Here is a 26,189-nt window from a genome sequence, read left to right as displayed (position 1 = left end):
GGAAAAAAGATTCTCACTATCTTCCCTATCTCTGACTTATATGATTTTATAAACTTCTATCAGGGATCCCCTCAGCTTCCTGCAGTCCAGCAAAAAGAATCCATGTTTTTCCTACTTCTGTCCATGGCTAATACACTCCAATCCAGGTAACTATGTTTTATTGATTGATTGATTGAGATATACCGTGGATTATGCCCTTCAAGCATTGCCACCCAGCAATCCCCAGATTTAGCCCTAGCCTCATCATGAGACAATTTACAGTGATCAGTTAACCTACCAACTAGTAGGTCTTTGGACTGTATATCAGAACTGGAAATTATATTCAACATGAAATCAATCTTCCCTAATGCATCAGGAGTATTTGAAGACATTGGGCCTGTACTCATTGATGTTTATAAGAATGAGGTTATCAAGCATTGAAAAGCCCAGTGGGTGTGGAGAGGAGGTTTCCTACAGTGTGAGCATCCAGGACTAGAGGGCACAGACTCAGAATCGAAGGATGTCCTTGAGATGAGGTGGAATTTCTTTAGCCCAAAGCTGGTGAATCTGTGGAATGCATTGCCACAGCAAGCTGTGGAGGCCAAATCATTGGGTATATTTAAAGCAGAGGTTGATTCTTAAGGGCATCAAAGGATACAAAGAGAAGGCAGGAGAATAGATAGAGGGATAATAAAGCAGCCATGATTGAATGGTGGAGCAGACTCAATGGACTGAATGGCCTAATTCCACTGCTATATCTTATTGTCTTATGGCCTATGGTCTTTCTAGTTCTCCAGTCACATATGATTTCTTATTGGCTTCATATCGATATCAATACTCATGGGTCCCCTTGCTGCTGTCAGTCACTAAAACCAATAACAATTATACTCTTGTCCCAAAGGTCACCACTCATTTTGTACTTATCTGACAATATCCTACTTTCACATGATGGGGAGTTTTCCAGGACACACACAAATATTGCCATTCCAACGACAAACTGTTAGGTGACCCCCTAGACTGTCTCCTTGATGCTGAGAGAGATTGTAACTCTGATTTCCACACTGACGCATACTCAGTATCACCACTGCTGTCCTGATCTGGAGTCCTGCTGTGTTCAGGGATAATGGCAGACACGGCAGTTCAGGCAGCTGTGAGGATTCAGAGACTCAGAGAGGTCGATGAGCTGCTGAGATTCCAAACTGGTCGGTCCTGGTTGAGATACAGAATTGCTGAAATCTTCAGAGTGTTTGATTTTCAGATGTTCACTGATTCTTTTCCACAGAACCCCCGTCTGTTCCTTTGCTTCGATTTTCACCACCAACAAGTGGCTCAAGTTGTGGGGACTCCATGTCAGTGTCCTGCGAGTCTGTCCATGGATCCCTTCCCATTCAGTACTCATGGTATGAAAAGACGCCATCTGAGGATTCAAAGATATCTGACACCAACAAACTGGATCTACATTGTCAATCCTTAAAATACAAAAAATATCTTTATTATTGCAAAGCCTCAAATAATCATGGAGAAGAGTCCAGTGAAATGGTCAATGTGTCCATCTCCAACAGTGTCAGCACCTGCAGAAATGTGATTGAAGTCAACAGCACGGGTAAGTGGTGCAGGGTTTGATTCTTTATGATGGTTGATGGAGTACAACTGAATGACTGATGTGTGCTGGATATTGTGTTGGAACTTCACTCAGGAGCATGGAGTGAATGTTGTCACCACCTTTCAGAGAATGAAAAGCCTTTCAGCACAGCAGTTCAAACGTGAGTCACTCACCACAGGGTCTCCTGCCTCTGATCTGCTGCCATATGCTGGGTGTGAATGTGTCTCATCTGGTAATGTTTCTGCCATTAATTAAGATAGTCCTTCTGGGATAATCTACTGCAAAGTTTAAAGTAAATGTATTGTCGAAGCCCATATTTGTCATTTTATACTATCCTGAGATCCATTTTCTTGCAGACATTCAGAGGCAATACAAATTCATAAAACAAAATCAATGAAAAACTACACACAGTCAAATGTATACACAACCAATGTTGAAAAGAAGACAAATGTGCAAATAGAAAAGAAACAAATTATTAATAAGTAAAAAAATAATAATATTGAGAACATAAGTTATAGTGTTCTTGAAAGTGTCCACTGGTTGTGGAATCTGTTGAAGTGAGTGAAGGTATCCATGCTGGTTCAGGAGCCTGATGGTTGAAGGGTAATAATTGTTTCTGAACCTGGTGGGGTGAGACCACCTCCTCAATGGCAGCAGCATGAAGAAAGCATGGTCTGGATGGTTGCAGTCCTTGATGATAGATGCTGCTTTCTCATGGCAGTGTTCCTTGTAGACTTATGTCTATATTTGCTCTGCCTGAATTTATAAACAATTATCTGTTCTATATTTTATAGAAAATGGGCTGAGTCATAAAATCAAAGCAGTTGTATCTTGATAAAATGTGCAGAAATCACATTGATTGTGAAAGTCTGTGTCCTGGAAACCAACATATCTTTTCCTAGTGGATTGAATTGTGAGATGTGACCTCTAAAATCTGTGAATCCAAGTTCACTGAGTCTCCAAGCAGAAGTGTAAAATGATTGAGCTCAGATGAATCCTATAATGAGTAGTTTCAAGGCCAGAAACATTATTGTACACGTTAGGGTTAAATTGGAACCACTCAACCACTAAACCACTGCGGGCTTGGATAAGTTGAATTGGGTCTTACTATTTCCCAAATTCAGCAAATCAGAAATTATTAGGCAAAAACAATTAATATTGTTGAGAGAGTGGCAATAAAAAGAATGTAGGTAATTACCTGGATTGCTATAGTCTAGTAAAGGGGGAATATAATGAGTTTTGGGTGTCCTTGTATATCCTTCACTGAAGGTAAACATGCAGATGCAGCAGGACATAAAGAATGCAAATTGTATTCAGACTTGCAGAGAGAAGATTTGAATAAAGTAACAGGCATGAAACACTATAATGTTACAGGGACTTTATCAGTTGGAAATAAAGTACAAAGTTCAAAATATATTTATTATCAATGTATACAGTCTTGAAATTTGTCTCCTTACAGGCAACCACAAAAAAGTGAAACCCAATTGAACCCATTAGAAAAAGACTGTCAAACATGCAATGTGCAGGAAAAAAAGCAAATCATTCAAACAATTATAGTAAGCAATTTACATTCAGGACTGAAGTTCATGAAAGTGAGTCCACAGCCATGAATACAATCTCAGCTGATCTAGGACCTCCTAGTTGCAGGCCACAGCCTCAGTTCAGTGCAGAGATGAGTAAACTTTGCAGAGCAGTTAGCCTCACAGCAGTCTGTCCCTCTCCTCCAGCCCTGACCTTTTCAGTCTGGCTCAGTGCTTAAATCAGCCAAACAGCAAGTTGGTCCTCACTCTTGGATGCAAACCCTACCACTTCGATACGCTCTTGAGCTTGGGACCCGCTGCCTCGATTCAGCTTGTATGCGACATTTCCCTTCTGGCTCGAAGCTTAAATCTGTCTGACTTCAACTTGTTCCTTGCTCTTGGGCCTCCAGGCTTGTCAGCAAATTTGATCCGATGAAAGATGTTCTTGTCTCGGGGGAGGCGAGCAGAGGATCAGCAGACTGATTTCTGGGATGTCACAAATGACATTAGATCAGAGCCATTTAAGACTGGGATTAGGGAAGATTTCTTCTCCCAGAAAGTGGTGAACCTGTATTCAAGAAAAATTGAGTTATTTTTCTCAGTGGTGGAGAGATGCAAAGATATGGGTAACAATTACACTCCCAGAAATACTGGAGATCAGAGAGTACGTATATTGAAAGGTAGAAAGTCAGTGTTCACCAATAATAGCAGAATGGTGATGGGAAAACTGATATGATTGAAAGCCAATAAATCTCCAGGTTGTGATACTCTACATCTCAGAGAACAGGAGGAACCTGAGCAGCTGCCTCACCGCCTGGTTCAGAAATTGCACCCTCTCGGATCGCAAGACCCTGCAGCAGATAGTGAGGTCATCTGAGAAGATCATCGAGGTCTCTCTTCCCACCATCACAGAGATTTACATTACACGTTGCATCCGCAAAGCAAGCAGCATCATGAAGGACCCCACGCACCCCTCATACAATCTCTTCACCCTCCTGCTGTCTGGGAAAAGGCACCGAAGCATTTGGGCTCTCACAACCAGACTATATAACAGTTTCTTCCCCCAAGGTATCAGACCCCTCAATACCCAGCGCCTGGCCTGACACCTTGTCCTATTGTCGGGTTTATTATTTATTGTAATGCCTGTACTGTGTTGTGCACTTTATGCAGTCCTAGGTAGGTCTGTAGTTTAGTGTAGTTGTTGTGTGTTTTTCTTTCTCTGTGTTGTTTTTCTACGTAATTCAGCCTAGTTTTTGTAATGTGTCATGTAATACCATGGTCCTGAAAAACGTTGTCTCATTCTTACTATGTACTGTACCAGCAGTTATGGTCGAAATGACAATAAAAGTGACTTGACTTGACTTGAATTGGCACAAGAAATAATAGATGCACTGCTGGCCATTTTTAATTCCAATGAATTGGAGAGAGGCTAACCATTCTATTTTTAAAAGGAGGTAGAGAGAAAAAGGAAATTATAGAACAATTGACCTGACATTGGTACAAGGAAATGTTGTGAAAATGGGCAAAAGGGAAAAATATCAATGTATTGAATTCGTCTTGTGTTTTTTGTGCCCAATATAAATTCCTCCATTTCTGTCTGTTAGATATCCTGCATTTGTTTTAATTAATCTTCTCTCACATACCAGCTGAAGTTTTCAGGGAGGTATATATGAAACACCCTGGTTTCCTTGGCTGCATAAATCTTGGAAAGACAACCTCTGGCTTGGGCAAACTCATGAGATTGAGGCGCACTCGATCCCACCCCAAACCCCGGTTTGTGTGGATGCTGTGTCATTTGCTACCCTGTTACAAATTAATGCCATGAAATAACAGACAGTACACTGCATACGATTAAAGGAATTATATTTATGAGTCTTAACTAAAGGGTTAGTGAAGAATAATGAAAACAAAAGAGCCCATTCTAATTAAACAGTCAGATGTGCACAAGTTGGAGCTCATCTTGTACTTCACCTTCACTCACGCGCTGGGCCCTCGGTCAACGTGAAAGCTCACACCACCTTCCAAATGTTGCTCGCAATCCATCTCAAACAGTCTCCCACCGGATCGTATGCTACGACCGGTTCTCCCCAGTGTCTTCCCTCCTCATCTCCTCTCCAACAAAAAAAGCCCCAAGCCCAACCTTAGGGTCCCTCACCAGATAAACCTCCCTTTTAACGCAACCATCCTAATTGGATGGCACAGGTTTCACCTCATCTCTTATCTTCAACAATAACCTAAATATAAGCTGAAAAGAAGCAGCTCCCACAGAACAGCAGAAAATGAAATACAAATAGTAACAGTAAAAATATGAACCAGGGCATTACATACATATTTCCTGCAAAATTGCTCATGTTCAATATTTTCAATGTCTTAATCGATTATTTTGTTTTAAATTCTAAACTACTTCTAATACTCAACTTTGCTGCTGTAACTGAACATGACACATTTCCTGGGATTTAATAGATTCACAAATTTCTTTTGAAAGTCATGCTTGATGGTGGACCTTTCCCTTATGATTACACATGCTTCAATAGGATTGCAGTTCCCTCATTCCAAGTCCTTTCACTTCCCCAGCAGTATCTTCACACCTCCGGTGCCTGAATATGGGAAAGAATGCAAATGTAAACGTAATTGGGTGCACAATTAGCGTAACATTATTACTCTGTGATCAATGATCAGGGTCCAATTCCCACCACTGTTGGCAAACATTGATCATGATCACCATGATCAATACCTATTGTTCTAACAATTTTGCTCTCTTGTTTTTGCAAGTACAAAGTAGATAAAATTGGATTTTATTTTCTTATAACAGGGCCAATTCATTTCTGTGAAAATGCTGTGACAGAAACCATGACAACTGCAAAAAGGGAAGAACTTTCATCAGATGAAATGTAAAGTATAAGTTCCTCTCCAAGGCTGGTTTCACTGCTACTCCTTCTAAATAGAGCCAGTTGGAAGAGAAATTTGTTTTCCTTTAACTGGTGTTAAACACATTTGAGATGATTAACTGGAATGAAATCATGTGTTGGAAACTGAGTATTCCTGGTTTTCTTGTCAGGCGTCAGGCCCGAGAACAAAGATAGAACAGAAAACCTAGAAAACCCTACAACACAATACAGGCCCTTTGGCCCACAAAGCTGTGCCGAATATGTACTTACTTTAGAAATAACCCAGGGTTAACCGTAGCCCTCTATTCTTCTAAGCTTCATGTATGTATCCAGGAGTCTTTTAAAGCACCCTAGCCTTCACCATTGTCGCCGGCAGCACCCACAACTGTCGCCATGCACCCACCACTCTTCTGCGTAAAGAGCTTATCCCTGACATCTCCTCTGTTCCTGCTTCCAAGCACTTTCCAACTGTATTCTCTTGTGTTCATCATTTCAGCCCCGGGAAAAAACCTGTGACTTTCTACACGATCAATGAACATCTTATACAACCCAACGTGATCAGGTGTTTTTTTCCGCCGCTCCTAGAAGAAAAGGATGAGTTAACTCAACCGACTCTCAAAAGATATGCTCTCCAATCCAGGTACAATCCTTGTAAATCTCTCGTGAACCTTTTCTGTAATTTCCACATCCTTCCATTAGTGAGGTGACCAGAACTGAGCAAAGTACTCCAAGTGGTGTCTGACCAGGGTCCTATATAGCTGTAACATTATCTCTCAGCTCTTGAACTCAGTTCCATGGTTGATGAAGGCCAACACGTCGTATGCCTTCTTAATCACAGAGTCAAACTGCGCAGCAACTTTGAGTGTCCTATGGCTTTGGTAATAATTTTAATAGGTGGATTCAAATGATTTATAAGAATCCTATTTCCACGATTATTACTAATAATTTCACGTCCTCTTTTTTTCACTTTCTTGTGGTACTAGACAGGGATGTCCTTTAAGCCCTTTATTATTTAATCTTGTATTGGAGCCTTTGCTATAACAACACATGAAGCCAAAAATATTCATGGTATCTCTATGAATGGCACCATGCATAAGATTTTTCTTTATGCAGATGATCTTTTGGTGTTTATTTCAAATCCTGAGGAATCAATTCCTAATCTTTTGGAAACACTAAAAAACTTTGGTAAATTTTCAGGATATAATCTTAACTTGAATAAAAATGAATTGTTCCCATTAAATGCCCCTGTTTTTATATATAATGATATTCCTTTTAGAATTGTTAATACTTTTAAACATTTAGGTATTATAATTACTAAAAAATAAAGATCTTTATAAAGCTAATATAGTTCCTTTAATGGACTCCATGAAACAATTATTTTCTAGATGGAGTCCGCTCACTCTCTCTTTAATAGGCCGTATCCATGCTGTGAAAATGATGATTTTACCTAGATTTTTATATATTTTCCAAAATATACCTATCTTTTTAACTAAAATTTTTTTGATCAAACTGACTCTTATTTCTTCCTTTATTTGGAACAATAAAATACCAAGAGTTAATAAGTATCATTTACAAAAATCTAATAAAGATCGTGGACTTGTACTTCCACTTAAGACTGTATTACTGGGCTGTTAATATTAGACTATTATGTTTTTGGCTCTATTGGCTTGACAAGAGCCAAAAACCTCTGTGGCTTGATTTGGAACTAAAAGCTGTTAAACAATTTCATTTAACTTCAATATTAGGAGCTCCATTACCTCTACAACTCACTAAAATTCCAAATTTAAATCTTTACCCTGTTATTGAACAGTCCTTATGGATTTGGTTTCAGTTTCGCAATATTTTTAATTTTAAACAATTTAAATTGTCTAGTCTTTTATATCGAAACTTTTTATTTAAACCTTCAATAACTGATCCCATTTTTCTCCTATGGAGAAATAAAGGGATCCGTTCTTTTACAGATTTATGTTGTGATGGTCGATTGATGACTTTTGAAGAGTTAATTTAACAAATATTCTCTCACTCATACACATTTTCTACAATATCTTCAGGTTAAACATTTTTTACAACAATATTTATCAAAGTTTCTATATTTGCAGGAATCTGATTTGTTGGATACCATGTTGAAGTTGAATCCTTTAGTGAGAGGTTCTATGCGTGTCCTATGGACTTGGACACTAAGATCCCTCTGATACTCCACACTGCCAAGAATCTTACATTAATATTATATTCTGCTATCATATTTGACCTACCAAAATAAGCCACCTCACACTTATCTGGGTTGAACTCCATCTGCCACTTCTCAGCCCAGTTTTGCATCCTATTGATGTCCCACTGTAACCTCTGACAGCCCTCCACGCTATCCACAACATCCGCAACCTTTGTGTCATCAGCAAATTTACTAACCCATCTCACCACTTCCTCATCCAGGTCATTTAAAAAATCATGAACAGAAGGGGTCCCAGAACAAATCCCTGAGACACACCACTGGTCACCAATCTCCATGTAGAATATGACCCATCTACAACTACTCTTTGCTTTCTGTGGGCAATCCAGCTCTGGATCCACAAAGCAAGGTCCCCTTGGATCCCATGACTCCTTACTTTTTCAATAAGCCTTGCATGGGTTATTGAGAAAGGAACCTTATCACATGCCTTGCTGAAATCCATATACACTACATCTACTGCTCTTCCTTCATCAATGTGTTTAGTCATATCCTCATAAAATTCAATTAGGCTCGTAAGGCACAACCTGCCTTTGAGAAAGCCATGCTGACTATTCCTAATCATATTATGCCTATCCAAATGATCATAAATCTTGACTCTCAGGATCTTTTCAATCAATTTACCAATCACTGAAGTAAGACTCACTGGTCTATGATTTCCTGGGCTATCTCTACTTCCTTTCTTGATTAGGGGAACAACATCTGCAACCCTCCAATCCTCCAGAACCTCTCCAGTCCCCATTACTGATGCAAAGATCATTGCCAGAGGCTCAGCAATGTCCTCCCTCGCTTCCCACAGTAGCCTGGGTTATATCTTGTCCAGTCCCGGTGGCTTATCCAACTTGGTGCTTTTCAAAAGTTCCAGCACATTCTCTTCCTTACTATATGCGTAAGCTTTTCAGTCCTCTGTAAGTCATCATTACAATCGCCAAGTCCTTTTACAGACAGACAGACATACTTCATTGATCCCGAGGGAAATTGGGTTTCATTACAGTTGCACCAACCAAGAATAGAGAAGAAATATTGCATAGTGAATACTGAAACAAAGTATTCATTAATTAACACCGCAACCTTCTCTGGTTTCATGCACACATTTCCACTGTCACACTTGATTGGTCTAATTCTCTCATGTCTTATCCTCTTGCTCTTCAGATACTTGTTGAATGCCTTGGGGGTTTTCCTTAATCCAGGTCACCAATTCCTTCTCATGGCCCCTTCTGGCTCTCCTAAGTTCATTCTTAAGCTCCTTCCTGCTGGCCTTATAATTTTCTAGATCTCTATCACTACCTAGATTTTTGAACCTTCTGTAAGCTTTTCTTTTCTTGGCTAGATTTTCAACTGCCTTTATACACCACAGTTCCTGTACCCTACCATCCTTTCCCTGTCTTATTGGAACATACCTGTGCAGAATGCCACGCAAATATCCCCTGAACATTTGCCACATTTCTGCTGTACATTTCCCTGAGAATATCTGCTCCCAATTTATGCTTCCAAGTTCCAGCCTGATGGCTTCATATTTCCCCTTACTCCAATTAACCACATTCCTAATTTGTCTGTTCCTATCCCTCTACAATGCCATGGAAAAGGAGATAGAATTGTGATCCCAATCTCCAAAATGCTCTCCCTCTGAGAGATCTGACACCTGACCAGGTTCATTTCCGAATTCCAGTTCAAGTGCAGCCTCTCCCATTGTGGACTTATCTATATATTGTGTCAGGAAACCTTCTTGAACGCACCTAACAAACTTCACCCCATCTAAAATGCTCGCTCATGGGAGATGCCAATCAATATTGTGAAAATTTAAATCTCCCACCACGGCACCCTGTTATTACTGCACTGTTCCAGAATCTGTCTCCTTATCCACTCCTCAATGTCCCTGTTACTATTGGGTGGCCTATAAAAAACATACAGTAGAGTTATTGACCCCTTCCTGTTTCTAACTTCCACTCACAGCAACTCAGTAGACCATCCATCCATGACCTCATCCTCTTCTGCAACCATGACACTATCTCTAATCAGCAGTGCCACACTTCCACCTCTTTTGCCTCCCTCCCTGTCCTTTCTGAAATATCTAAAGCCTGGCACTCTAAGTAGCCATTCCTGCCCCTGAACCATCGAAGTCTCTGCAATGGCCACAACCTCATAGCTCCAAGTACTGATCAATGCTCTAAGCTCAACCTCTTTGCTCATAATACTCCTTGTATTAAAATAGACACATCTCAAACCATCAGTCTGAGTGCATCCCTTCTCTATCACCTGCTTATCCTCCCTCTCAAACTGCCTACAAGCTTTCTCTAGTTGTGAACCAGCCTCCCCTTCCTCTTTCTCTGCAGTTCGGTTCCCACCCCCAGCAATTCTAGCTTAAACTCTCCCCAACAGCCCCAGCAAACCTCCCTGCCAGGACATTGATCCCCCTCAGATTCAGGTGCAACCTGTCCTTTTTGTACAGGTCACACCTGCCCCAAAAGAGGTCCCAATGATCCAGAAATCGGAATCTGTGTCCCCGCTCCAGTCCCTCAGCCACACATTTATCTTCCACCTCACTCTATTCCTATACTCACTGTCGCATGGCACAGGCAGTAATCCCGAGATGACTACCTTTGAGGTCCTGCTTCACAGTTTCTTTCCTAAGTCTCTGTAGTGTGTTTCCAGTACCTCCTCCCTTTTCCTACTTACATCATTGGTATCAATATGTACCACGACCTCTGGCTGTTCACCTTCCCACTTCAGGATATCGTGGACGCGTTCAGAAACATCCTGGACCCAGGCACCTGGGAGGCAAACTGCCATCCGTGTTTCTTTCCTGCGTCCGCAGAATCGCCTGTCTGCTCCCCTAAAAATACAGTCCTCTATCACTGATGCCATCCTCTTCCTTTCCCTACCCTTCTGAGTCACAGGGCCAGACTCTGTGCCAGAGGCACGGCCACTGTTGCTTCCCCCAACAGTACTCAAACAAGAGTACTTATTGTTAAGAGGGACAGGCACAGGGGTACTCTTGCCCTTCCCACTCCTGACTGTAACCCACTTATCTGTCTCCTGAAGCCTGAGTGTGTCTACTTGCTTATTGCTCCTCTTCATCACCTCCTCGCTTTCCCAGACCAGACAAAGATCATTGAGCTGCATCTCCAGTTCCCTAATCCAGTCCCTAAGGAGCTGCAGCTGGATGTACCTGGAGCAGATGTGGCCATCCGGGAGGCTGGGAGTCATCCCACATCTGACACTCGGGACAGAACACTGGCCTCACAGACATCCTTCCTATTCATATTCTTCTCAAGTAACTTACCTCCTCTCAACCGACTATTTCTGATGCCCCGTTGAGCCAAAGCCCTCCTACTCTGACTCCCTCGACCCCGCCCGCTCTATATTGCTGTCTTCTTTTTAAATTCTTCCCACCAGTCTAACTTGCTGGCATCCACATGCTTGCAGTTGTGCCTCGATCAAACCACTGAAGAAAAAACACTCTCCTTTTAAATTCTTCCTGCTGGTCTAACTCGCTGATGTCCACGCACCTGTGCAATCGTGTCTTGATTTAAAAAAAAGATAATTTTCTTACCCAAGATATTTAATAATTTAAGTTATGCAGTTGAATCTCATGTTCTGAGTTATAAGGTCATTGTTATATATTAGAAAAACAAGCCCCTCAGCCTGACTCATCCAAACCAAACAAGAGTTCAGACAGCCATGAAACAAAGAAAACCATGGAGGCCTTTCAAAGAATCGATATGGCTACCTGGTCAGCAATGCTGTCCGTCAGAGAAGAAGCCACCAATCAATCTTCCAATGCAACAGTTCTGATGAAATGTTTGAAAAGCACATGGGAGGGTTCCCAGGTGGCCTGGACAATAGTTACTCTTCAACCAACATCACTATCATTGGCGCTGATCACATTTCTACTTGGAGACTTTGCTGTGAGCAGATTGGCTTTATCAAGTTCCCACACTGTCAACAGGGTCTAATGTTCATTTTCTGAGCTGCGGACATCCTGAGCTCATGAAAGATGCTGTGTGAGGTCAGCAGGAGACGCTCATGGAGTGAGCACTGTTTTAGATTCGCTCCATAACCTTTACTTTTTTAACCTATGATCACCCTTATTTAACTTATTTTTACCTACAGCAGAAGATTCTTGTTACTTTTTTGGATTTTTCTTTAAGTGTGTACTGTGAATTTTGAAGAAATGAATACAGACATGGCTTTAAGATCTAAAGGGCGAGACCCTGGGAAAGATTCTAACGGCAATGGAAAGAATAAAAAGACTGATCTTTATTAGTTACTGGTTAGTTTGTTAAATTAGTTTTTTCTTAGGGTAATAATTTTTTTTCTTTTCTGTTTTTTTTTGTAAGAAAAAAATGAAAGATGCTGTGTAAATGTCAGAGTTTACAAATAGCCAGGAATAAGCAATGACCCAGGGCTGACCCTTTCCTATTTTTTACCACAGGATCATTTACAGAATTGTGCCCATTGTCATTGGGTATCTTCTCATATCATTTGTCATTTGTGTACTTTGCTACCTGAAGAGAAAAAAACAGGGGTAGGTTTGTTTTTTCCTTCAATTATTTCATGATGAATATGATAGACAGCTGCTGAATCTTAAGGAACTTGATTTGGTTGCAATCAACAAAAAGCCAGGATTAGAGTGCCAATGTGTTGGCTTACAACACATGAATGAATGGTGTTGTTTCCACTGTAACTTGGTGACTCCATTATTCCCAAAACATCAGCTGATGCAATCTCACGTCAACTGTGGAATGGTAAAGAACCAAGAGGTTGGGTGGAAGAAAGATTTAGATGGTCTCAACTGTACTACTCAGTTTTGGAGAATTAGCTGTTGTACTTGAAAGTGTATTCAATAAGCTTTTCCTCAGTACAACTTCCAATTAAATGTAATTATTTAGACAATGTATATGCAAAATCGTACACTTGTGTGATTATTTAAAAAAAAAAAGATCAGGTGTATCTTTTACCAATCTACTACTGCATGTCACTGGCAAAACTTCCCTGCTTTGATTGGAAAATGTTGCTGTAGATTACGTCAGTGATCTGCTTTATTGAAATGACCCTGGGATAGGTCCCACCCGTAGCGTAGAGGTTAGTGTGACGTGATGACTCCTCAGGACATTTTGGAGCTCAGAGGTCAATTCTGGTGAAATTCTGTAAAGAGTCTCTGTGTCCTCCACATTGAATGTGTGCGTTTTTCTGGGGTACTCCAGTTTCCTCCCACAGTCCAAAGAAATACCAGGTGGGTTAATTGGTCAATGGAAATGTCCCGTGATTAGGTTTGGGTTAATCTGGTTTGTCGGGGGTTGCTGGGGTGGAGAAGCTCAAAGGCTGCAAGGGTCGACTCTGTGCTGTATCAACAAATAAATAAATAAATGAATAAATGTTTATGTCCTTAACAGACACGGAATTGTGAGCAATAATGTCGTATTTTCGAGAAATGAAGCCCAAAAACTTCTCACAGAAAAGGCAACAATGATACCCAGGTATGGACATGAAGTATAAATTGTCTGAATGCTTCAGAGTGTTTAAAATTTGGATTTCATGGGAGTTTACAGATCATTCATCCCACCAGTCATGCCCAGTATTAATATTTTACACAAACCCATGAACTGTCCTCTCACTCAATCCTATTGGCCTATCCTTCTGGTTATTTGTTCCCTTCTCTTCTGCTCATCCTGATTTTCCTTAATTCTATCCATAATATTTTACATGACTAGTCTTTAAAGTGGCTCCAGGCTTGATTACCACCACTGTGTGGTGAAAAGTGAGATTGGTCTTTTCACTGCTGTTAGACATGGAGCATCTAATTGTTGTAAATTATTCTTTGGGTTCAATGACTTTTCAGTTTACATTTTGGATATTCCCTCTGAGTCTCAAACTCTGACGTGAAATCAGAAAAAATAGGGCAGGTCTATTCAGAATAATAAATTGGGGGGGGGGGCACTGTAGCCTAGCGGTTTGGTAACAAACTGGTTTACCCCGGTTGCTGTCTGTAAAGAGTTCACATGTTCTCCCTGTGACCTTGTGGGTTTCCTTCCACATTCCAAAGATGTTAGTATGTTAATTTGGTCACGTGGGTTTAATTGGGTGATGCAGGCTTTTGGGCCAGAATGGCCTGTTTCCATGTTGTATCTCTAAATGAGTGAATATCTGTTCTGTGCTGACCTCACCCACCCACTTTCTCACTCTACCCCTCAATCTTGACACCACTATGAATAGTCTATTGTCTCTTAGGTCTGTTGTCAACAGTCTTTGTTTGTGATATCTTCCATAATTTTCAACATGCGTGGTAACTGCAGGGTGGAGATTGTTGGAGAATTCTGCTCTGCCATACATTTTCCTTTGTTGGCATCACTTTCCCTCCAAAAGCTGTACCGTCAGAGAACTGTGTGTTCCTGTTGTGCATCCTCCAGTCTCTGAATCCCACCACCAATGTCAGTAGCTTCAGCTGCCCAAATCCCACACACTGAACTTAACTCCATGAACGCCTGCAATTCTGTCCTCTTAACTTTTGTTCATTAGAGATACAGCAGAATAACAGGTCCTTCTGGACCATGAGCCACCCAATTACACCCGTCTGATCAATTAACCTGCTACAGCAAACCATTTATACTGTAAACCCTAAAAGTATTGTAATTTGCCCAAATAATTCCCAAATTTATTTTCAAACTCTTCTCTCAGTGAACCCCTCTGAAACACAAACTACCAACTTTGTGTGTTGGTGTTGTAAAGCAACATGACAGACAGATAGACATACTTTATTGATCCCGAGAGAAACTGGGTTTCGTTACAGTCGCACCAACCAAGAACAGTGTAGAAATATAGCAATATAAAAACCATAAATAATTAAATAATACTAAGTAAATTATGCCAAGTGGAAATAAGTCCAGGACCAGCCTATTGACTCAGGGTGTCTGACACTCCGAGGGAGGAGTTGTAAAGTTTGATGGCCACAGGCAGGAATGATTTCCTATGACGCTCAGTGTTGTTGCATCTCAGTGGAATGAGTCTCTGGCTGAATGTACTCCTGTGCCTAACCAGTGCATTATGGAGTGGATGGGAGACATTGTCCAAGACTTGGACAGCATGCTCTTTTCAGACACCACCGTCAGAGAGTCCAGTTCCACCCCCACAACATCATGGGCCTTACGAATGAGTTTGTTGATTCTGTTGGTGTCTGCTACACTCAGCCTGCTGCCCCAGCACACAACAGCAAACATGATAGCACTGGCCACCACAGACTCGTAGAACATCCTCAGCATTGTCCGGCAGATGTTAAAGGACCTCAGTCTCCTCAGGAAATAGAGACGGCTCTGACCCTTCTTGTAGACAGCCTCAGTGTTCTTTGACCAGTCCAGTTCATTGTCAATTTGTATCCCCAAGTATTTGTAATCCTCCTGCATGTCCACACTGACCGCTTGGAAGGAAACAGGGGTCACCGGTGCCTTAGTCCTCCTCAGGTCCTCCACCAGCTCCTTAGTCTTTTTCACATTAAGCTGCAGATGATTCTGCTCGCACCATGTGACAAAGTTTCCCACCGTAGCCCTGTACTCAGCCTCATCTCCCTTGCTGATGCATCCAACTACGGCAGAGTCATCAGAAAACTTCTGAAGATGGCAAGACTCTGTGCAGTAGTTGAAGTCCGAGGTGTAGGTGGTGAAGAGAAAGGGAGACAGGACAGTCCCCTGTGAAGCCCCGTTGCTGCTGACCACTCTGCCTGACACACAGTGTCGCAAGCGCACGTACTGTGGCTGTTGTTGTTGCACAGTTAGTAGCGGGTCCTCACTAAGGATCACAGCCTCTGAGCCATAAGCTGTTATCAAACATTATGGGAAATGAAATTCTACAAGCTGATTGAAAGGATCCGGCTTTATTTAAAGAAAGAAAATTGAGGATGATCTGGTAGTTGCCTGCAAGAGTATCAAACTGTTTTATTGAATAAAGGTGTTTCCACTTACAGATGAGATTAGAACTCGGGATATAAACATAACATAGTTAATAAAAAAAAAACAATCCAGGAAATTAAGACCAGACACCACATCGTATAGGATCAGAATTAGTCCATTTGGACCATTAATACTGCTTCGTCCTTCAATCACAGCTGATTTATTTTCTCTCTCAACTATTATGATGCCTTCTCCCTGTAGCTTTTCACACTCTCAACTTTCGTATTCATCAGTCATAAAGCAGATTTCAGAATTCATTTTTTATTTCAGAAAATGGACACGTTGGACAAAAATGTTGTTTGTACAGATCTACACCATATTCGAAACAAACAAACAGCTGCCCAATTGGGAAAAGAAGGAACTGGAATTGTGTATACAGGTGTGAAATATAAAAGGAAATCAACACCAGTCCACTCTGTTACTGATGCGGACAACGTCACCTACACAGATATCAAATTTCAAACCCATCGTGCAAAGCCCAAACGGAAAGCTTTCTCTCCTGCTGCTCCACAGGACGAGGAATAAGCTTGACGAAGTAATTATGTGGCTAGATCGAGGCATAAGAGTTAAGTTCTTTATTCGGTTCACCTGTACACCTGCTCGTCAATGCAAATATCTGATCAGCCAGTCATGTAACAACTCGATGCATAAAAGCATGTAGATATGAACAAGAGGTTCAGTTGACAGTGAGTTAAATTACCATTCATTACAACAGTAGTTGCAGAAGAACACCTCTCAATGCACAACACACTGACACGCATGCTTTGAGTTGCTGCAGCATAATTGATCAGGTATTCATTCTGACGAGCAGGTACACAGATGTACTGAATAAAGTGGCCACTAAGTGTAACTCTTCTGCCTTAATCTATCCACATAATTACTTTGTCAACCTTATTCTGATCTGCCACAAACCTTTTTCCACAAACCTTTTTAAGAAACAGAGTAGAGATAGCCCAGGAAATTATAGACCAGTGAGTCTTACCTCAGTGGTTGGTAAGTTGATGTAGAAGATCCTGAGAGGCAGGATTTATGAACATTTGGAGAGGCATAATATGATTAGGAACAGTCAGCATGGCTTTGACAGGGGCAAGTCCTGATTGAATATTTTGAGGATGTAACTAAACACATTGATGAAGGAAGAGCAGTAGTTGTAGTTTATATGAATTTCAGCAAGGCATATGATAAGGTACCCCATGCAAGGCTTATTGAGAAAGTAAGGAGGCATGGAATCCAAGGGGACCTTGATTTGTGGATCCAGAGCTGGATTGCCCACAGAAGGCAAAGAGTGGTTGTAGATGAGTCATATTAATACTCTTCGTGATTTTTATAAGTGACCTGGATGAGGAAGTGGAGGGATGGTTTAGTAAGTTTGCTGATGACACAAAGGTTGGAAGTGTTGTGGATAGTGTGGAAGGCTGTCAGAGGTTACAGCGGGACATTGATAGAATGCAAAACTATGCTGAGAAATGGCAGATGGAGTTCAAACCAGATAAGTGTGAAGTGGTTCATTTTGGTAGGTCATATATTATGGTAGAATATAGTATTAATGGTAAGACTCTTGATGGTGTGGAGGATCAGAGGGATCTTGGGGTCTGAGTGCATAGGACACTCAAAGCAGCTGCACAGGTTGACTCTGTGGTTAAGAAGGCATACGGTGCATTGGCCTTCATCAATCATGGAATTGAATTTAGGAGCCGAGAGTATTGTGCTGTAGGTTTTCTATGTTTCTATGTAAACCCTGCTTTCCAGTTCCTCTCCATTGGCAATGAGGGTCTAAGTCTAGATCATCTCTGTGTGACTGCCCATTACGCTGCTGTGTCTGGGGCAGCAGTACAGGTCCTCCATCTCTGGTGGTGTTCAGGGTTTCCTTCATCATGTCAGTAGCTTCCTCTCAGTTTTCTCTGCTGGTAGTCATGCAAGTCCTGAGTGGAGTTTCTATAATACCATCACACTCAGATATAGAGGGAATCTTCATTGCTGTTTCTGTAACAGTTTTGTTTTACCAGTCAGGGTTGTTAGCCCTGATCTGAACCCCCCGAAGCTGGAGGACTGGTGGATCATTCTAAGTCTGGTCTGGCCCAATCGATTTGATGAGAGAGTGAGCTTCGTACAGGTTGGGGAAGAAAATTTTTAAAAAGGAGCATTTCGCCAGGCTGGGCACATTAGTAGTGGACCAATTGATTCAAAGAAAGAGAGTGATAGATCTTTGCACAGGTCAAGGAGGAAAGTTTAAAACAGGAGTGTCTCACGAGATTGGTGCATTAGAATACTGGGTATGACTGTGAGACCAGTTTTCTGTTTTGGGAGTCGGCTGTGGGATGTCCGTGAGACTTCCAGCCTCCCTGATGGCCACATCTGCACCAGTTGCATTGAGCTGCAGCACCTTGGGGACCGAGTTAGGGAACTGGAGCTGCAGCTCGATGACCTTCGGCTTGTTAGGGAGAGAGAGGAACTGATTGACAGGAGCTTTAAGCAGGTAGTCACCCCAGGGCCACAGGAGACAGATAAGTGGGTGACCTTCAGTAGAGGGAAGGGAGGACATCAGGTAGTGGACAGCACTCCTGTGGCTGTCCACATTTTTGAGTGCTGTTGGGGGGGAGCGACCTACCTGGGGAAAGCAACAGTGGCCGTGCCTCTGGCCCTGTGGCTCAGAAGGGTAGGGAACGGAAGAGGAGGTCAGCAGTAACAGGGGACTCTATAGTTAGGGGAACAGATAGGCAACTCTGTGGACATGAAAAAGAAACAAGGATGGTAGTTTGCTTCCCAGGTGTCAGGGCTTGTGATGTTTTGGACCGCGTCCACAATATGCTGAAATAGGAGGGTGAGAAGCCAGAGGTCGTGGTACATATTGGTACCAACGACATGCGTAGAAAAGGGGTGGAGGTCCTGAAAGCAGAATACAGTGAGTTAGGAAGGAAGCTGAGAAGCGGGACCTCAAAGGTAGTGATCTCGGGATTGCTGCCTGTGCCACACGACAGTGAGTATAGGAATCAAATGAGGTGGAGGATAAATGTATGGCAGAAAGATTGGATGGAGGACAGGAATTCAGATTTTTGGATCTCTGGGGCCTTTTCTATGGCAGCTGTAACCCGTACAAAATGGATGGGTTGCACCTGAATTTGAGGATGGGGAGCTTAGAGCAGTTTGTAGGGAGTTTGTGAGGAAGGATAGGCAGATGTTAGAGCAAAGATGCATTCAGCCTGATGGTTTGAGATCTGTCTATTATAATGCAAGCAGTATTATAAACAAGTCGGATGAACTCAGAGCGTGGATCAATACATGGAACCGTGATGTTGTGGCCATTATATAGACGTGGTTGTCTCAGGAGCAGGAATGGCTGCTGAGTGTGCCGGGCTCTAGATGTTTCAAAAAGAACAGAAAGAGAGGCAAAAGAGGTTGGGGGTGTGGCATTGCTTATAAGGGGAAGTGTCACAGCTGCAAAAAAGGAGGAAGTCATTGAGGGATGGTCTACTGAGTCAGTGTGGGTAGAAGTCAGAAACAGGAAAGGGGCAATAACTCCAGTGTTTTTTTTTTAAAAGACCCTCCAATAGTAACAGTGACATTGAGGAGCAGATAGGGAGGCAGATTCTGGAACGCTGGTCAACATGAGAGGGTACAGAGGAGATGTCGGTGTAAGTTTTTATGCAGAGAGTGGTGAATGCATGGAATGGGCTGCCAGCAAAGGAGGTGGAGGCGGATATGATAGGATCTTTTAAGAGACTCCTGGATAGGTACATGCAGCTTAGGAAATTGAGGGCTATGGGTAATTTGGTAATTACTAAAGAAGTACATGTTCAGCACAGCATTGTGGGCCGAACAGCCTGTACTGTGCTGTACATTTTCTATCTTTTCTAATAATGATAGGGTTGTTGTGACAGGAAATTTTAACTATCCTAATATTGATTGGCATCTCCTTATTGCAAGGGGTTTAAATGAGGTGGAGTTTGTAAGGTGTATTCAGGGAAGGTTTCCTGTCGCAATATGGAGATAAGCCAATTAGAGGAGAGGCTATACTTGATCTGGTTTTGGGAAATGAACCTGGTCAGGTGTCAGATCTCTTGATGTGAGAGCATTTTGAAGATAGTGACACACAACTCTATCTCCTTCACAGTGGCGCTGGAGAGGTATAGGAGCAGACAATTTGGGAAAACATTTAATTGGGGATGGGGGAAATATGATGCTATTAAGCTGGAACTTGGGAGCATAAATTGGGAGCAGATGTTCTCAGAGAAATGCACAGTAGAAATGTGGCAAATGTTCAGGTCACATTTGCATGGAGTTCTGCATAGGTATGTTCCATTGAGGCAGGGAAAGGATGGTAGAGTTAAAGAACCATGGTGTACAAAGTATGTAGAAAATCTAGCTAAGAAGAAAAGAAAAGCTTATGGAAGTTTCAAGAAACTAGGTACTGTTAGAGGCCTGGAAAGTTCCAAGGTTGCTAGGAAGGAGCTGAAGAATGGAATTGGGAGTGCCAGAAGTGGCCATGAAAAGGCCTTGGTGAGCAGGATCAAGGAAAATCCCAACACATTCTACAAGTTTGTGAAGAGCATGAGAATGAGCCATGTGAGAAAAGGACCAATCAGGTGCAATAGTGGAAAGGTGTGCATGGAGTCAGAGGAAGTAGCAGTCGTACTTAATGACTACTTTGCCTCAGTATTCCCCAGGGAAAAGGACCTTGCCAATTGTTGGAATGACTTTCAGTGGACTGAAATGCTTAAAATTATAGACATTCAGAAAGAGGATGTGCTGGAGCTTTCGAAAGGCATTAACTTATGTAAGTCACCAGCACCAAATGAGCGAGGGAGAAGATTGCTGAGCCCCTTGCAATGATCTTTTCATCATCAACAGGGACAGGAGAAGTACTGGAGGATTGGAGGGTTGCAAATATTGATCCCTAGTTCAGAAGGGGAGTAGAGATAACCCAGGAAATTATAGGCCAGTGAGTCTGACTTCAGTGGTGGGCAAGTTGTTGGAGAAGGTCCTGAGAGGGAGGATTTATGAGCATTTGGAAAGACATAATCAGATTAGGGATAGTTAGCAAGACTTTGTCAAGGGCAGGTTGTATCTTATGAGCCTAATTGATTTCTATGTGGACGTAACAAAACACATTGATGACGGTAGGGCAGTGGATGTAGTGTATGTGGATTTCAGTAAGACATTTGATAAGGTTCCCCATGCATGGTTCCTTCAGAAAGTAATGAGGCATGGGATCCAAGGAGACCTTGCTTTGTGCATCCAGAATTGGCTTGTCCACAGAAGGCAAAGGGTGGTTGTAGATGGTTCATATTCTGCATGGAGGGCGGTGACTAGTGGTGTTCCATAGGGATCTGTTCTGGAACCCATCCTCTTTGTGATATTTATAAATGGCCTGATGAAGAAGTAGAAGGGTGGGTTAGTAAGTTTGCTGATGACTCAAAGGTTGGGAGGTGTTGTGGATAGTGTGGAGGGTTGTCAGAGGTGTTACAGTAGGACATCGATAGGACGCAGAACTGGGCTGAGAAGTGGCAGCTGGACTCCAACCCAGATAAGTGTGAAGTGATTCAGTTTGGTAGGTCCGATTTGAAGACAGAATATAATATTAATGTTAAGAATCTCGGCAATGCGGAAGATCTGAGAGATCTTAGGATCCATGTCGATAGAACACTCAATGTTGCTGCACAAGTTCACAGTGTTGTTTAGAAGGCATATGATGTGTCATCATTCATCAATCATGGGATTGAGTTCAAGAGCTTTGAGGTAGTTTTACAGCTATATAAGACCTTGGTCAGACCCCACTTGAAGTACTGTGTTCAGTTCTGGTCACCTCACTACAGGAAGGATGTGGATATTATAGAGAGAGTGTACAGAGGAGATCTACAAGGATGTTGCCTGGATTGGAGAGTGTGCCAAAATGAGAATAAGTTGAGTGTACTTGGCGTTCTCCTTGGAGCAATGGAGGATGAGAGGTGACCTGATAGAGGTGTACAAGATGATGCAGGGAGTTGATCATGTGGATAGTCAGAGGCTTTTTCCCAGGGCTGAAATGGCTAACATGAGGAGGCATAGTTTTAAGGTGCTTGGAAATAGATACCGACGGGTAAGTTTTTCGACGCAGAGAGTGGTGGGTGTGTCGACTGCACTGCTGGCGGTGATGGTGGAAGTGAACACAATATGGTCTTTTCAGAGCCTCTTAGATAGGTTTGTGGAGCTTAGAAAAATAGAGGGCTATGCATTTCTAGGCAGTTTCCAGTGAAGGTTACATTGACAGCACAACATTGTGGGCCAAAGGACCTGTAATGTGTTGTAAACTTCTATATCTGTGTTCTATGTCAATCATTATTTTTTTCAGGTATTTAAATATTAGCTGAGTGATTATCATGTTCCAATTGTGTTGAGCACTGATAAGACATTTGTACAGGTCTGGTTCTTCCCACCAAAGGAAGGGTACACTTACAATGGACTGAGTACAGCAAAGTTTTCCTGGAAAGATTCTGTTGATTTTGAGTTTGTTATTTAATGAGAGATTGCTGTATGAGGCTGACTGAAAATCTACTTTCTCACCTTTAGAGGCCATTTCAGTGAACCAAAAATATTCAATATAGTTCATATAAGGGTATAACACAGGGCCTCACCTTGCCTGTGCTGACCATTATTCCAATCTGTCTAACCTATCTGCCTGCACGTGTTCTTACCTGTCCATGTGTCTGTTTAAATACCTTTTCAATGTTGCTATTGTATCTGCTTCCACCACATACCTTCATAAACCATTTCAGGCACTATTTATACTCCATGTGTATTGAAAAAGATTGTCTCTCTCATCCCCTTTAAAGTTTCTACTGCTCACATTAAATCCTTTGGTATTTTATACTTCTACCCTGCGAGCTATAGCTATCTCCCCTGTCTACGCCTTTCACAATTTCATACTCTTCTAATAGATCGCCCCTCAGGCTCTGATACTCCAACTTTGTCAAAGTTCTCCACATAGCTTTTACACTGTAATCCAGGCCAAACCATGGGTCACCTCTACTGCACCATCTCTGAAGCCTCCACATTCTTTCTATAGTGTGAAGACCAAGACTACTCCAAATGTTGTTAAAGTTTTATACAGTTGCAACATGACTTGACAACTTTCCTACTCAATGCTGGCAAGCATGCCATACACTGTTTTCACTGCCCTGTTCACCTGTTTTTTTCACTTTTGGGAGCTGTGGACTTTCATGCCACGATCCCATTGTAAATCAGTGCTCCAAATGGTCCTGCCAGTTATGTCATGATTTTATCTTGCATTTGATCTCCCAAAATACAATGCTTCATGCTTGTGTGATTTGAAGTCTATCTGTCTTTTCTCTGTCCAAAGTCTCAGCTGATTTATATCCTGCTGTTTCCATCGACCACATTCCTCACTTTCCACAATTCCTACAATTTTGGTTTGTCTACAAAAGTACCTATATTTTCATGCAAGTAACTTATACTTATTACAAGTGTCAGAGCTCCATTGGTCACAGGCCTCCAGTCAGATAATCACCCCTCCAGCACTGGCGTCAGTTGTCTATCAACGTGCCAACTTTGTTTCTAACTTAGAAACTCGCTATGGATCCTGTGTTACTTAAATTTCTGGACCATGTCATATCCTTTACAAAAGATCCTGCTACAGCATCCACTGCACTCCCCTCATTAATCATTTTCTTCACTGCCGTGGATTATTCTGGAGTTATGAAATTATAGAGATAATTGGCATTAATTATACGTGGGAACAAAGCTTCCTCAAATGAAATGTAATCCACTGATTGTCTAAGGGTTTTGAAACCAATCACTGAGTGTGGGACATTCTGATTCTAAAGCAACACACACAAAATGCTGGAGGAACTCAGTAGGTTAAGCAGCATCCATGGGAGTGAACCAATAGTTGACATTTTGGGCCGCGACCCTTCATCAGGACTGGAAATAAGGGGGAAGGTGGGGGAAGGAGAAGGAGCGTAGCTGGCAGGTGATAGGTGAAACCACGGGGTGGTTGGAAATATAAAGGGCTGGGGAAGAAGGAATGTGTTAGGAGAGCTTCCCAATTAACTACTTTTCCTATAGGTCCTGATAAAAATTTACTGGATGATCTTTTAAATTTAAAACCTTTTGTTAATGGTTCTATTACCGGTATCTATAACTTGTTGATTGATTCTAGACTAGAGATTTTAGATAAAATAAAAAAAGCTTGGGAGGATGACCTTAATTGTCAGATTTCTGATGAAAGGTGGAATAAAATTCTTAAATGGGTTAATAAATCATCTTTCTGTGCCCGTCATTCTCTTCTACAATTTACCTCTTTAATTCATATGTTTTGGTTTTGCCCTAAAATTGAAAAGTTTTGGTGGGAAGTATTCCATACCTTCTCAACTTTTTAGGGTCCAATTTGACCCAAATCCCCTTACTGCCTTGTTTGGTATTATTGCAAATGAAGATATAACTTTAAATACTCCTAACCTACAGGTTTTAGTTTTTACCTCTCTTTTAGCAAGGAGAGCAATGTTGCTTAAATGGAAGGAGTCTACCCCTCCTACACATCTTCAATGGCTACGTGATATTATGTCTTATTTAAATTTAGAGAAGATCCGCTGCTCAGTCATTAATTCGTAACAATCTTTTTATGATATCTGGGGACCTTTCCTAAATTACTTTTCCAATTTATAAAGTTTAACAGTGCACAGACTTTTATGTATATTTCTATCTTCTCTTCTTAAGCGAATATTTTTTTTGTAATTATCCATTATCATCCATCAGTTTTTTTCTTTGGTAGTTGGTAGGGGGTTGACTTTTTTTATATAAAAAACTTATTTTATGATGTATGACCTATCTTTAAATTTTTGATTACAGAGTCATATAACTTTATGTGATATGCTATAACATTTTGATCAATTTTATTACAATATATGAATGTAAAATATTTACGTTGAGATGTATCTATGTGTTACACTCTGTAAATCTTGTTTTTTCTTTTGAATATTAATATTGTAAAAAGAAAGAAGAGGTGAGTGGACCATAGGAGAGAGGGAAGGAGGAGGGGACCAAATGGGTGTTGATAGGCAGGTGAGAAGAGGTAAAAGACCAGAGTAGGGAATAGAAAAAGAGGGGAATGTGAGCGATATTTTTCTGAACGGGAATTAGAAATTGATATTCATGCCATCAGGTTGGAGGCTACCCAAACAGAATATAAGGTGTTGCTTCTCTGTACTGAGCCTTGCAACATCTGATTCTGTACACCCCAGGTGAGACAACAGATGAATGGTGATATTAACTGGCACTTAATAATTCAGGATTAAATCAGGAGAGCCATTAGGTGGCCTGTATTAACACAGTGTTAAAGGCATATACCTGCCTTTGTTTTGTCAGTGGGTCATCACAGAACTCTGTAATAAACATATATATATTTTGAATGTCTACTGATTGTGCTCAGTAGCTCTTGGAGAAACCACCAGTACATTAACATTCACATGTGCCGTTCATTTCTGATGTGCTTCCATTGTAAATCTGCAATTCTTCAAAAATTACCTGTCAGTTTTCAAAATTAATGTTGTGTTAAGTAACAATAGCTATTACAATGCAGTGAATCATGTATTGCTGTCTTTTTATTTTCAAAGTATAAAACATCACTGTACTGTTCTATGTAGAGAGAGCAGAAATAGATTCTCTCGATCTGCTGTGTTGAATAAAGTTCTTTTGTATCTCACGTGTTTGGTGTCCACGTGGCTCAGTTCAGCCCTCACAACAATCTTGTAGAGTTACAGAGTACTACAGCATGGATGAAGGCCTTTTGGCCCAGTCTGTTCATGCTGAACACAGGGCCCCCAGCAGGTCCAAATGCTTTCTGTGGGTTCAGTCTCGAGACTTATTGGAGGTCTGCGAATGATGACTGTAGGTTCAGGAGCAGTGTCAGGGGAAGTGATGACATTCCAAAGCCTTTCTGTTGAAAACATGCATGAATGTGTAAAATTCATTGGGATAGGATGTGCAGTGGTCAACCACGTTACTTCATTTTGCAAAATAGTTACAGCATTTAAGCCC

General features: G+C 41.5%; 1 protein-coding gene across 1 annotated transcript in view; it reads left to right on the top strand.

Annotated features, from left to right (window-relative positions):
- Positions 1 to 25,854, top strand: part of LOC140717290 (uncharacterized) — a 45,664-nt gene extending 19,810 nt beyond the window's left edge. The window contains exons 3-8 of the mRNA XM_073030724.1: positions 1,262 to 1,582; positions 5,915 to 5,993; positions 6,487 to 6,630; positions 12,650 to 12,742; positions 13,611 to 13,694; positions 16,428 to 25,854. Coding sequence (XP_072886825.1) covers positions 1,262 to 1,582; positions 5,915 to 5,993; positions 6,487 to 6,630; positions 12,650 to 12,742; positions 13,611 to 13,694; positions 16,428 to 16,542 — 836 coding nt within the window. The 3' untranslated portion in view covers positions 16,543 to 25,854. The remainder of the gene's footprint in view (positions 1 to 1,261; positions 1,583 to 5,914; positions 5,994 to 6,486; positions 6,631 to 12,649; positions 12,743 to 13,610; positions 13,695 to 16,427) is intronic.
- Positions 25,855 to 26,189: the final 335 nt, after the last annotated feature.

This window comes from Hemitrygon akajei, chromosome 27, assembly GCF_048418815.1.
Source record: "Hemitrygon akajei chromosome 27, sHemAka1.3, whole genome shotgun sequence".
Classification (NCBI taxonomy): Eukaryota; Metazoa; Chordata; class Chondrichthyes; order Myliobatiformes; family Dasyatidae; genus Hemitrygon; species Hemitrygon akajei.
This window is presented reverse-complemented; position numbering and strand designations above follow the sequence as displayed.